The 14,123-nt window shown below is 46.1% G+C and overlaps 1 protein-coding gene across 1 annotated transcript in view; it reads left to right on the top strand.

The window, feature by feature from the left end:
* The first annotated feature begins 8,204 nt into the window (after nucleotides 1-8,204).
* RANBP9 (RAN binding protein 9) overlaps nucleotides 8,205-14,123 on the top strand; it is a 91,723-nt gene continuing 85,804 nt past the window's right edge. Inside the window, exon 1 of the mRNA XM_088024125.1 lies at nucleotides 8,205-8,885. Coding sequence (XP_087880251.1) covers nucleotides 8,291-8,885 — 595 coding nt within the window. The 5' untranslated portion in view covers nucleotides 8,205-8,290. The remainder of the gene's footprint in view (nucleotides 8,886-14,123) is intronic.

The following is a 14,123-nucleotide window of genomic DNA, read 5'->3' as shown; positions in this document are numbered from 1 at the left end:
TATCCTACCAAGTTATCCTTATGGGGTCAGAGTTTTATACAGTCGTTAAAGCACGATACATGTGACATTAGGCATGTAACAGTTAAAAAGTAACAGCTCTGACCTGTGACAGCAAGGTGACCCTCTGATAGTGTCCTTAGGGCCATTTTATTCCATTTGTGCTTCTGCCCAGTGGAAGCCATTTCAATTCATACCCCAATCATAAAATTACTTTTCCATCAAACCAGAGTGCTTATAACCCCTTCCTTTACTGAAATGCAATCAGAACTCAGAGAGAGAGAGAGATGAGGCTAAGCTATAAAATTATGAAAAGCCGTGAGCCTAGATTTGCCCTACTGAGGTATACAATTAACATGATGCAGGAACTCTGAAGCTTACAGCAAAGTACATTCAAATTTTGATGAGGGAAACGTGAATGGATCACTCTGGCTCCCACAACACACAGTATACTTAAAATTCTTAATAACTTAATACAACTTTTGGTCCCCAGAACCGAATACGTTTGAAGTATATGTGTGCATTCATTTCCTAGGCTGCATGACAAAGGACCACAAATTTGATGGCTTAAAACAACAGGACTTTATTCTCGCACAGCTCTGGAGGCCAGAAGTCAGAGATCAAGGTGTTGGCAGGGCTGCACTCCTTCCACTTCTGGAAGGGATGATCTACCCGTTTGCCTCTTCCGGCTTCCGGTGGATGTTGGCGTTCCTTGACTTGCGGCTGCGTCTCCCCCTCTGCTCTGTCTTCCCGTGGCCTTCTGGGTGTGCGTCTCCTCATCTGTCTGTCTGAAATCTCCCTCTGCCTCTCTTAGGAGGACATTTGCTGTGGGATTTAGGGCCCACCATGACAATCCAGGATCATCTCATTACAAGATCCCTTAATCATATCTGCAAAGACCCTCTTTCCAAGTAAGGTCACATTCAGGTTCACAGGTGGCTATCTTTTGGGGTGTATTTTTGGGTCAGCTGCAGTGTGCATGTGTGTGTACACAACCACACCAGGATAAAGGAGGTGCACCACTGAAGAATCTTAACCCACTATACTCGACACTGAACGCCTGCGGTCTTGACTCTTTAGAAGCAGCCCAGAAGATTCTTGACATAATTCATGTTTGTAATTTCGCCAAGCACAAATTGCATCACATGTGTGATGAGGTTAGTGCACTACATGGAAATATGCACTTGAGCATACTGGGCTACCACCCGGCATCCTCATGTTTAGTGCAGCTTTGTTGTTCTCTAACCACGTAGGTTATTCTCATTGTACTTACTGAATTTTATAGGGCAGCATGCTACGCGATGGTGGGGTTTGGAGTTTAAGGACTTAGAAAGGTCTTTGGTCTCTGAAGAATGCCGACGATCAGTTATCTAGGGGAAGTTTTCGGACGGATAGTGGCACAAAACACATATGAAGGACTGAGACAGTTGTGGATAAAGCGGACAGGCCAGTAATTGCCAGCAAATGCCACTCCTTTAAATAATTGATATCCATTTATAAGTTAAATATGTGTAAGATAGACGGATTGCAGCTGAAGCAGAAAACTACTAAAGAAGTCTTTGAAATAGCGTATGTTGCTTTTTAAAATATAGATGTTCTTTTTTTTAAGATTTTATTTATTTGAGAGAGAGAGAGAGAGAGCAAGAAAGCATAAGCAGGGGGAGGGGCAGAAGGAGAGGAAGGGGCAGGCTCCCCGCTGAGCAGATCCCAGGACCATGACCTGAGCCGAAGGCAGATGCTTAACCTACTGAGACACCCAGGTGCCCCTAAAATACAGATGTTCTGACTTCTTTGAAACATTACGATTTTAAAAAGCTTCACAGAGTGCTTGGCATATTTTTCCCTGCATATCATTAAAGGCTCTTAAGGAAAACAAACAAACAAAAAGTTTAAAAAATTAATTACTGAGCATAAAATGATAGATAGCCATGATGAAGGAAATAGTGAATTGTAAAATAAATTGCTTCATTAAGTTACTTTCTTCTTATATTTACTTAGGTTGCAAATTACACTTTTCACCTTCTTTGAGGACCATCATGATTTAAAAAATACATGTAATTATGTCCATGTGGTAACCTAGGTACAAAGAAACTCAGATTGAAGAATTAATTTGTTTTACTTCTAACAATGGGTTTGATCGGGGCGCCTGGGTGGCTCAGTCATTAAGCATCTGCCTTCGGCTCAAGTCATGAAATCAGGGTCATGGGATCGAGCCCCGCATTGTGCTCCCTGCTCCATGGGAGGCCTGCTTCTCCCTCTCCCACTCCCCCTGCTTGTGTTCCCTCTCTCGTTCTGTCTCTGTCAAATAAATAAAATCTTTAAAAAAAATTAAAAAAAAAACAACAATGGGTTGGACTGGAGAATTATGTTTCTTGGGATATTAGAAAAATAGCCAGCTTGCTTTTTGTCTTTATTATAGCACTTTTTCATCCTCAGTCTGAGAAACTGGTTGTGTAAAGACAATATTCTTTCCCACAAAACTATAAACTCCTTTAAGGCGAAGACCTTAAGCTTTCCCCCACCCCTTTTCTAGGAATGTCCACATGCCGCCTAGCACTGTGTATTGCATATAATAGATACCCAGTAATGATGCTTGACATGCCGCCCACATCTTAGGGAAATAGGAGGCAAGTAATAGCCCTCAGTGATGTCTAGCACTTTCGGGAACTATTCATCATTATCCGTTAAGGACCCGTCTATTTTTTTCTCTTCTATTTTTTGCTACTTTTGTCTTTTCTTTTCTTTCTTTTTTTTCAAGATTTTATTTATTTATTTGACAGAGAGAGACACAGTGAGAGAGGGAACACAAGTAAGGGGAGTGGGAGAGGGACCCGCTGAGCAGAGAGCCTGATGCGGGGCTCGATCCCAGGACTCTGGGATCAGGACCTGAGCCGAAGGCAGACGCTTAACAACTGAGCCACCCAGGCGCCCCATTGTTTTTTATTTTCTTTTACCTATCTCTTCCCTCCTAACTATTGACTGAATGTTTGTATCCCCTCACGCTCCAAATCCATATGGTGAAATCTAGCCCCCAGTGTGATGTTATTTGGAGGTGGGGCATTTGGGCGATAATTAGGGTATGAGGGTGGAGCCCACATGAATGGGATGAGTGTCCTTATAAAAGAGATCCCAGAGCGTTCCCTCGCCCCTCCTGCCATATGAGGACACAGGGAGAACATGACCATCTATGACCAGGAAGAGGGCCGTCACCAGACACTGAATCTGCGGGGGCTTTGATCTTGGACTTCCTAGTCTCCAGTACTATGATAAATAGACATTGGTTGTTTATAGGCTACCCAGTCTATGGTATTTTACTATAGCAGCCCAAAGGGACTAAAACAGCATGCCTCTGGCCACCGGCATGGTTTAGAATCCACTTAGCTAATAGGTGTTTCCTAGGCTGATAGGAAGTGTTGCCTGGAACTCGGGGGAAATTCTGGGGCAGCCCTCCCATTTTATAAATCCATCAAGAACCTGATCACACCCACCCAATAGCTCTAAGGGAGACAGTGCAGAGGAAGTTCTGCTCACCGCTGTTACTCCATTTTGCATGTACTTTTCATGGCACTGAGGAAACTAAGAGGAAACGTAGAGATCCATATGGAAGAAAAAATAGGACTTTCGACAGATGAAAGAGGAGTTATAGTAGACTAGAAAAAGCAGAAGGAAAAAGTAAGAGAAAAATCAGATTGATGGTAGATTAACTTGTTAGCTCGGGTTCTTTAAGCCAGAATTGCAGTTTTTGTTCAAATTCTCCTAGAACCGATTAATAAAACATGGAGTTTCCTCTAAATTTAATAACTTCTGGGTTCACATTTATTTTATTAATGAACACTGAATTGTAACTGTTTTATTCACACATGAATATGAAATAATGCATTTGTGTTACTCCACTCGATTCTGCAGATCCTTTTCCCCCTGAACCCGAAGCCCCAGGAATCCTATCTCTGGGTTTGCGGTCATAGCCAGCACCACCTCCCTGGCCTGGCCAAGACAGGATGCAAAATCTCCTCATTAGATTTGTCAACCTAGTCTTGGACTCTGAAGTCTCTGTTCATACCCTAGTATCATTCCCTCCCCTTGAATGTGGGCTGGACCTAGTGACCTAGAGTGACTTACTTTGAACAAATAGATGAAGGCAAAAATGATGGGATGGCACTTCTGTGATTAGGTTACAAAAGACTGACTTCTGTCCTGCTGGTGCTGCTGTCTTGGCTGGCACACTTTGATGACACAAGCTGTTTTTGTTGGAGACGCCCATGTGCCAAGGGATTGAGGGCCACTTCTGGCCAATAGCCAGCAAGGAACGGAGGCCCTGAGTCCAATGGCCTCAGGGAACTCAAGCCTGCCAATAACCAGGGGAGTGAGCTTACAAGTAGATCCTTTCCCCACAAGTCTTGGGATGAGGGCAGCACAGACGACACCTTGGAGAGGTGTCTAATGCAAGGGACCCTGTTAATTTGGGCCAGATTCCTGCCCCACAGAAACTGTGTGATATGTTGTCATTTTAAGCCACTAAGTTTGGGGGTAGTTCACTGAGCAGCAATGGATAACTAATACAGAACCTAAAGCCATACTCTGGATCTTGGATACTTGGCCATCACATTTTCCAGTACCCAGAAAGGATACTGTCATGGATATTTACTGAAACTGGCTGGCCAGCGTCTGACCCTCTTTCCTGGTACTGGGAAATCCTCAACGATGGGCATCGGTGGCCCTTTTTCCACGAGGGCAGTGTGTTCTAAACTTTTTCAGGTCATGCCATGCATAGAAAATGGATACGATGGTGTAAAGTACTCTATGAATGCATGAGGCTGCTCACTGCCCGAAAAGACCAGCTCTGCGGGCTCTAGGCACTCCAGGCCTACCCTGAGCTGAGGGCATCAATCTCAGCGCCTCTATAATCCACCCATAGGAGAAGCTGGGAATCTCTGCTTACAGTAGCCCGCGGCGTGGTCATGCAACTGAGGCTCCACCAACTTTGAAAATGGAGCGAGCAATGAAAAGATTGTGGGTCATGGAGACAAGAGGCTAGGTGGTGGAGGTGTCATCAGATGGTGGCTGCTGGGACCAGTGGTGGGGCCCTGGCCAGTACATTTATGCTGCCTGACCCCCTTTGGCCTTTGTTTTTAGGCCTGGTTGTCATTTCTGAGAACCATCCAATATCTTTCCAGTGAGTTCCCTCTGCTTAAGAGGGCGAGATTTGACTCCTATTGGTTCTTACCAAGAACCTCAGCAGGTAGGTAGGTATCAATATTATAGCAAAGATATATATCAATATTATAGTGATACATGGGAAAGACTGGAAACAGGTACAAAAAGATTGTGTACAAGTCCAAGGCTAGTGGATTTTTAGCACATATGTCTCCATGTACATGTCTAATATTTTCATAAAAATTAAAAAAAATATATTATTTTCATATTTCAAAAAACTTACTTTTTATGATGTATTGTAATTGCCCATTATAGAAACATTTTGTGATTTTTATTCCTTCACATCTTTTTGGTAACAATTTTGGCAGTGTATAATTATTGTATAGGCATTTCCCATGTAGCGCATCATAATCTCTCTTCCCTGTCTTCAAAACCATATTTTTAAGGAGTCATATAATATTTATTTCAGACTGGGTCTGTGTAAGAGACCCAGAGGAAGGAGGTATGAAACTGGGCCCAATATCCAATGACTAAATCAAGAGGAAGGAGTACCTTTTCCTAATTGGTCAGCCTCCTTTTGGCAATTCCACTGCCCAGAAGAATGCATTTAGAAAAAATTTCAAACAAATGTGCTAAACGTGCTCCTGTATTCCTAATTCTTTTAAGTGGGACATACGACAATTTCTTCAACGAGATCCTTCATGTTGGACATTTTCCTCGCTTGCATATTTCATCTAGTTCTTGTCCAGCATGTTTAGGCCTAAGATTCTTCCACGTTTTAGATTTGTTACATGGCCTTTACTTTTTGGTGGGAGTAAGTCAAAAGGTACAAATACCTTTATGTCTCTATAAATACCACCAGATATGTGGCTTTCTAAAATGACATTATCTATGTTTCCTAACACCTTTAGTATGAAAGAGTGGCCATTTCACAGCATCCTCCCCCAAAAGTGAAGTCATTAATTTTTTGAGGTCGCTTGTTTGGAGAGCAACCAGTTACTCCTTTGAAAAGCTTCTAACAAAATGTCAGATACTTGTATTCTTTCACCTGCTCCTAGAATATGTAAGGTTTTAAACGGTTTCTAAGTATGCTGACAGAGAAAAGAACATCTTCATAAATAAAAACTTGATGACTATTTCAAGAAAGTTTGATGAGGCTTGGAGCCCATTTATTCAACCTTGATTAGCCAACATTTAAAAGGAGTTTGGCTTACGCTTAACTCATTGTTACTGTGATATAAATGAAAGTTTTAGAACAGTTTAAATACAATGACATCATGTAATTTAAAGAGCAGTGGCTTGGAAAAAGTCATCAAACAATAGGTTAGAATTATCGGGTATTTTTATTAAACAACAACAGGGCATCAAGTTGTCTGGGTAATTGAGGGAGAAATTAGACTGAACGACTTTATTAGTTCTGGCCAGACATTAGGGGCCTTCAATTAAATCATCATTTACCTACCCTCTTCAAGACAAAATAAATAGTTCTCTATTCAGCAAACCATTCATTCCTTGCTTATTCGGCCAAACAATTACCATCACAGTATCTCTGGAAGCAAACAAAATAGCAGAATTTATAGCATGCAGTTTACACGCGTTAAGATCGATTTTGCCAGCTAAGGAAAGGCTGACCCAAACAAAGGGAAGTGGTGAAAACAAACTAGTAATGCTAGGATGGGTCAGAGAGCAACACTTGGCAAGTTGTGCCAAATTAGTAGACCAAGCAAAGCACTCTATTGGGAATTGCAAAGTAGGAAGTCCTATTTTTGACTCTGCTGACCTCGGTGAATATTTCCTTGTTTTAAAAATGTGCATAATTCTTTGCTACCTAACAAAGAGGACTGTTATGAGAATTAATGAGTCTATAAAATGTTTTGACGTCTCTAGAAGCCCTTTCCAAATGCACACTATATAATCCTGTATTCATATAGTTCATGTTCCTGCTCTTTGAAGATACGCCAGTCTTTATTAGTATTCCTGTGGCACCTTCTACCATTCCAAGTTCACTTTAAGTCCTCGTAAAATTAATTAATAAAATGACCACTATTTTAAGTGGGAGACTTGGCCTTCAGAAATGGTTTCCAGTCCCCATATGATAAATGTTAGGGTGTTAAGTTCCGTGCGGAATAAAGAGCAGTAGGTTCATAGATGGGGAGGCGGCGGACGCGAACCTACTCCGGGGCAAGTGCGGCCAAGCAGCGCCCGAGCAGCCCGTGAGCACTGTCGGGACTGCTCACCTCCGGGTCTGAGTTGGGCCCCCGGAGCCCGAGCCGCTCCGTTCGTCCTGGGCGCCCGCGGGCCGGGCTCGCGGCGGCCCCAGCCGGGCTCGATTACTTTCGCCTGCGCGAGAAGCAGCACCGCCGCTCCAGCGGGAACCCTACGGCGGTGGCAGGCGGTGCGTGGGGGGGGGGTGGGGGTGGGGCGACGACAACAAAAAGAAGTAAAGTAGGAGGAGATTCTCCCGGGAGGGCCCCGGCGGGCGGGGGGCCGGAGGCGGGAGGGGGGAGGGGGTAAGCTGCGGGCTCGTGGGAGGAGGCGGGGACAGGCGGAGGGACCCCGCGCCGGGAGCTTCACGCCCCGCCCCGGAGGAGCGCTCCGCCGGTCCGGCCGCGCGCCTCGCCCCACTCCCCGGCCCCGCGGCCCGGGGCCCGCGCGCCGGGACCCCCGCGGGCCCGCCCCCGCCCCCCCCACCGCCCGCCGCCCGCCGCCCGCCGCCCGCGCTTCCTCCGCCCCTCGCGCCTCCGTCCCCGCCCCCTCGCCCAGCGCCGCCCGCGCGCAGCGTCTCGCGCCGGCCCGGCCCGCCCGCCGGGAAACAGCCGCGAGAGCAGCGGCCGCCTCGGCCGCCACCGCGCCTTCTGCGCCCGCGCTCCCGCCTCGCCCCCGCCCTCGGCGCCTCGTCCCGGGCCCGCGCCCGCACCCCGGCCAACGTTCTCTCGGGGCCTCCCCCGGCCCACCGCCTGCTCCCGCGTCTCCGAGCCCCCCAACCGTCGCGCTCTCCCTCGGCGCGCGGCCCGCCGCCTGCTTCCGGGGCGGGCGGACTGGGCGCCTGGTGCCGGCGGTCGCAGCGACAGCGCCCCCGGGAAGCAGAGGAGGAAGGAGAGAAGAGGTGGAGGTGGCCGCAGGCTGAGTCGCGGCCGGGATGTCCGGGCAGCCGCCGCCGCCGCCGCCGCCGCCGCCGCAACAACAACAGCAGCAGCAGCAGCAGCAGCTGCCGCCGCCACCGCCGGCGGCCGTGGCCCCCGTCTCCGGAGTCGTCCTGCCGGCGCCCCCGGCCGTCAGCGCCGGCTCCTCTCCGGCCGGCTCGCCCGGCGGCGGCGCGGGCGGCGGCGGCGGCGGCTTGGGGGCCGCGGCGGCCGCCCTGCTCCTCCACCCGCCGCCGCCGCCGCCGCCCCCCGCCACCGCGGCCCCGCCGCCGCCTCCGCCGCCGCCCCCGCCGCCCGCCTCGGCGGCCGCCTCCGCCAGCGCGCCCCCGGCGCCCCCGGGCCTCGCGGCGGGCCCCGGCCCGGCCGGAGGCGGCCCGGCCGCAACCCTGGCGGCGGGCAGCAGCGCCGCGGCCCCCTTCCCGCACGGGGACTCGGCCCTGAACGAGCAGGAGAAGGAGCTGCAGCGGCGGCTGAAGCGCCTCTACCCGGCCGTGGACGAGCAGGAGACGCCGCTGCCGCGATCCTGGAGCCCGAAGGACAAGTTCAGCTACATCGGCCTCTCTCAGAACAACCTGCGGGTGCACTACAAAGGTACTGGGCGTGTGTCGTGCGGTGGGAGTGGGGCCACTGACCCGACGTGTCCTGCCGCCGCAGCCGGCTCTCGACCCGCCCCCGACCCCCTCCCGCCCAGGGCCCGGTGCCCTCCCGCGGTGACTCGCCGCCCGTTCCGCTGCTGCGAGGGTGGGACCAGGGTGGCGGGCACAGGGGCCAGATTCTTGGGGAAGGCAGGTGAGCGGAATGCCCGTAGGTGTAATGGAGCTGGTAATCCGGGGCCCGGAGGAGGACACCTCGAGGGAATCCAGGATGACAGGACATAACTCGCTTTCTGATTTCCCTTGAAGATGAATCTTAGGGCTCGGATAGAGGCAGGTAGGGACCCGGAGTTGGGTTACATTGTTCTCCAGGTGGCGGGGGGTCAGGCGTTCTCTTCTTACGTAGGGCGAAGAGAGGCACGAGTCTGAGGTATGATTTCTAATTAAGGGAGAGCAGGGATATAGAGGGGGAGGGGTAATCAGTGGAGGATTTTGTCTAAAATTAGGCCAGAGATGGTCTGGGGGGACAAGGATAAGGGCCCCAAGTTTGGCATCAGTGTTTCTTACTCGGCGCAGCTGGGAGGGTAAGAGGTGAGCCTCAGAAGTAGGTGTTTTCTTAGGGGAGCAGAAACCTACCACTACTGACTGGAAATGCCCTGTATTTACGTGCTGGTATTATATGAAGTCTAATTGAAAACGGATATCTTAAAATGTTATATAGCATTTTAAAGAAAATTGGCTTATGTTTTACACCTGCAGTTAAAGACAAAACCAGCCTGAGGCGTGTGCTTGTCCCCCTCCTCCCTCACCTACCTCTCCTCTGTTAAAGCTTTAGGCAGATCAGTTTTACATAAAACTATAAATTGCTCCGAGAATTTTTGAAATGTAGCCCACATTAATAGCACGCGTCAAGTTTACCGGTCTGGGAGAAAACAGCATCAGTCTAGTGTATCAGTCTGTGTGGAAACAAATCCAGTTTTTAGGCCCCAGACCTGAAGCAGGAGCTTTTACATTCAAAGCAGCCTCCTTTTGATTGGCTACAAAGGAAGGGTCTTAATCAGATCCCAGTGACAGGGACCGAGAGGGTATAAACAGGTCTCGTGGCTAAATTCTTAAAGCATGCTGGTCTAAAATGTGAGAAGAACCTTGATAAATAAGTTACTATTTAATCAGAAAGGAGAATGGCGACAGAAATCTACCAGATGATTTGGCTGGAAGGAATCACGCACCAAAAAAGCCTTGTTGAATATTCCTTCTTTTTATCCATAGATTTCGAGAAGTACTTTCAGTTTTAAATATTATGTTTCTTAATCTAAATGGTCAAAAATGACCTTTGTTTTCTCTTGAGTTAGGACATTTTGTTAATACTCTGTGGAGGCTATTATTTAATTTTGTGTTCTAATTTGTGTGAACAGTGCTGTGCTATGAAGTGTTTACTTCTCATCTGGCTACCGGAAAGCTTTTTGTTAGACTTGACGAAACTTTATCTTAAATTTATGGTCAGTGGTTAATAATTAGCTTATAAAATCAGAGGCAAACGATATGGAAAATTATTGAACAAAGAATCCTAGCTTTGCTAAGTCCTGCAATCATTTGTGATTTTAGGCATGTTACAGGACAGGCCCTCAGTTTCTTCCTCTGAGAGATGAGAGAGTTGAGCTGGATGATAAGGAAATTTCCAGCTCTGAATTTCCGTGAGATCTACAATTTGTGATGAGAGTTTCTTTAGTACTGTAACATGCCTTGATTAGTTCTAGTAACTCCTTTTGCATAAAATTATGATTTGGGTCAGAGAAAAGTGCATGTGTATGAAAAATTGGTTGGAGTTTGCAATGTTTATGACACTGCTGTCTCCATTATGATTTTTCCTCTTGGCTTCTTTATTACTTTTTGTTGTGTAATACTAGATTCACTTTCTGGAAACTTCACTCCTTTATAAACATAAAACATCACTTCTGGAAGAATAGATTTTGTTATCTTTTTTTCTTTTCTCTCCCTCTCTCCTGTCTCCCCTTTGTCTCTCCCTTCCCCCTTGTCACAAACACAGTTCTTCCCCCCCCCCTTCTACTGCCTCTTCCTCTTGTTATTTTAATGTGTGTGGGGTTTTTTTTTTTTTTTTTTTTTCCTGTTGTTGGTCTGTGTGCCTTCTGAGTGGACCACACCAAGGTACTGGGCAACTCTGTCCCAGTAATAGGGGAAGGGAGCAAAGGGGAAGTGTTATAGGTAGTGGAGAATAAAACTTTGAAGTCACAAAATAAGAGTGAATTTTATTTCACATTTCATTGTGCCACTTTGCTTTTTACCTAAGCATTTTCAGACACTTTTAACATTAAAACTGCTGTTCAAAAAATGTTTTTGCATGTTACAGAGTTTGAAAAGATTGATAATTATTTTCCAGAATGGTAAGGATTTTTCTTACCTTTGCAATAGAAATATCTTGGTTTCTTTTGCTCTGAACATGCTCAGTTTTTAAAGATGTTATTCTTCTAAGTAGGAATTACTGTTTTTGGAAGCCATATGGTTCCTTAAATGATTCGAAGGGATTAATGTTAAACAATGCCAGACATGCAGACAAAGTTGATTGGATTGCAGAAGAAGAGCAGGGTGTGTATACTATATGCTGAAATTTTAAAAAGACCTTTTGCTTAGCAGTCACACACCAACGGTTGAAACACTCAGGCATAGCCCCTTTTATTTTTTAAAACTGTCAGCTTTGAATAAATACAAATGTGACAAGTTTAGACTTAGTTATAATGAGGATTTTATTCCAACTTAAAGCATTTTAATGCATGGATTCAATTAGTCCTAAATATTTCAGTTACAGATTGCATTTTTTGTTTGTGAAGTTATCACATTTGGATACATTACAAAGCTTTTTAATACACACACCAAAGCGTGTTAGTAGATTTGGACAGGTTGGTGGAATTCTCATTTCAGTTGTGAGAAAGTAGGAGCACCTGGAGGCTAGATTTTCCGCATCACAAGTAAGCCAGGGTTGGAAACTAATTTTCACCAACTCTAAATTTAGTGCTCTTTCCAACCATATAGTATTGTCTATTTCAATTTATATGAGTTTTAATTCTAATAGATAAAATCCAGTGATGACATTTAGAACTTTTTGAAGAATAGGTGATGTTAAAAGTACTTCCTATGAGGGAAAAATGTTGCCTGGAACACACAAATGCCCTGGAGAAGTTCAAGCACCTTGATTGTACTGATTTAGGGCAGCTTACAGGAAACACAAGAGAAGTGAAAGTTAGAAATGATAGGTAGCTATGAACTAGTGAATTGCTCTTTTAATTCAAGCGTTATTAACAGCATCTAACTGGATAGCTGGCTTTCTCATGTGCCCCACTCCCATCCCTCTCAGTATCACCAGTCAGTAGGCCTTTGACACTTCTTAAATTACTTATTGAATTTTTTGCACTTCTTGAGGTTAAACAAATATCTTAACAATACTTGCCTACCAATGCAAATGTGTTTTAGGAATTATGGGGATGATATAAAAATGTTCCTTAAAATCAAGGAATTTAAAAACCAAACCGAGCTTTTCCCCAGGACCTGTTTGCCAGTATAATGGGAAATTTAGCTTCAAAAATGGTAGTTGATAGCTGCAAGAATTAAGTAAATCTAATAACCACACTTGTTTAAAGGTAGTAGTAATGATAATTCACGGAGCTGTTGCTATAGGGCAGGTATTCTGCTCTACAGTTTTGTGTACATGCCTTGCTCTCCACGCGTTTATTCGACAAGCTTTTAGTGAATGTTTACTTTGTGCCAGGTTCTGGGCACTCAAAGGTGATGAGATACTATCTTTGAATTCAGAGAGCTCAAAGCAGGTAAAACACACAAGTGTAGTAAGGGAAGTGTTATAAAGAGCCCTGTGGGAGACGAGAGGAGCATCTCTACCCCTGGCAGATGCTGGAAGTGATGAAGTTGGTGAGTCAGGGACAGCTTTTGGGAGAGATGAGGCTCTGGTCAGGTTTGAAAGATGAGGATGTAGGGGAGGAGGAGGGGCACTAGGCATTACAAGTGAAAATGCATCACTAAAAGCTTAGAGGTGAGAATTATTGTATATGTTTGGGTCTACCGGCAGTTGTGGTGTGTTGGAATTTAAGAGTATGTGACAAGCTTAGATCTTATTCTGTAGGACATGAGGAATCATCAAAGGATTTTAAATAGGAAGTGACTGGCTCATATTTTCATTTCTGTCATACAACTAACTGGAAGATGGATCTAAGGGAGTACAAGACTGAAAATAGCAAACTCATTTAGAGGTCTGTGTAAGAAAGAAGGACCTGAACTCGGTCAGTGGTGGGGTGGAGCAGAGCAGACATATTTGTGATAACGTTTTAAAGTGACACTGATAGGAATTGATGGAATGATGGAGAGAGAAATCAGGGATGACACTTGGGTTTCTAGCTCTGTGAGGTTCTTGCAGTGAACCATGAATCAAATAATAACTGCAAGGAAGTAAGTATTACAGTGTATTTGGAGGTGTGTAGGAATGGGAATCTCAGCCATATGATCTGACTTCACGGAAACCAGAAGAACCCAGAGAAGCCTTCCAGAAAGAGCAGGAACAGATAGATCTTCTGGAATTAAGGTGGCTCCAAGGATTGCAGGAGCTGGAGTTCATGACTTTTCACTTTATTCTAGTGCTGAAGTGACTCAGCTGTAGTTTCTGGTTGTTTTCTTCTCTTTTCCCTCCTGACTGGTTTACCCTTTCCTTCCTATTCCAGATTCCTGAGGGACTTAGCAGATTGGATAAACTAATTGCCATCATTCTTAGTTGGGCAGAGCTTTTCATTATATGCTGTGGTGTTGAATTGGTGGCCTTCGTGTCAGGTGTTAACCTGTGTTGAATCAGCTGTAGGGGTGTTAAGGGTACTTATGAAATAGGAAATAACCTCCTGGCACAAGGAGAGTCTGGGCCCTGCTTCTTTCAGTAGGGATGGTGTGTGAGGCCGTTTCTCATGGGAAGGGTAGGCGCATACCATAATTGACCTGAGCGTGGGAGAGGGGTCTAGGTCATGACTGATTTGGGAGTCATCTCTAGGTGGTGGCTGAAACTCAAGGAGAGGGTATGACAGAGAGAGTGGGTAAAGTGAGAAGATTCGTGGGCCAAAGATGGAACCCTGAGCAGGGCCAACGTTAAAAGACTGGGTGGAGTCCCGAGAAGGACTAGTTAAGAGGTACCTGGACAGGGGAAGAGTGTGCTGTCGCAGAGGCTGAG

The sequence above is a fragment of the Eumetopias jubatus genome, unplaced genomic scaffold, assembly GCF_037043125.1.
Source record: "Eumetopias jubatus isolate StellerSeaLion01/CBP00866 unplaced genomic scaffold, mEumJub1_p1.0 scaffold_6, whole genome shotgun sequence".
NCBI lineage: Eukaryota > Metazoa > Chordata > Mammalia > Carnivora > Otariidae > Eumetopias > Eumetopias jubatus.
Note: the sequence above shows the minus strand (reverse complement) of the source record. Positions and strands in the feature narration are given on the sequence as shown.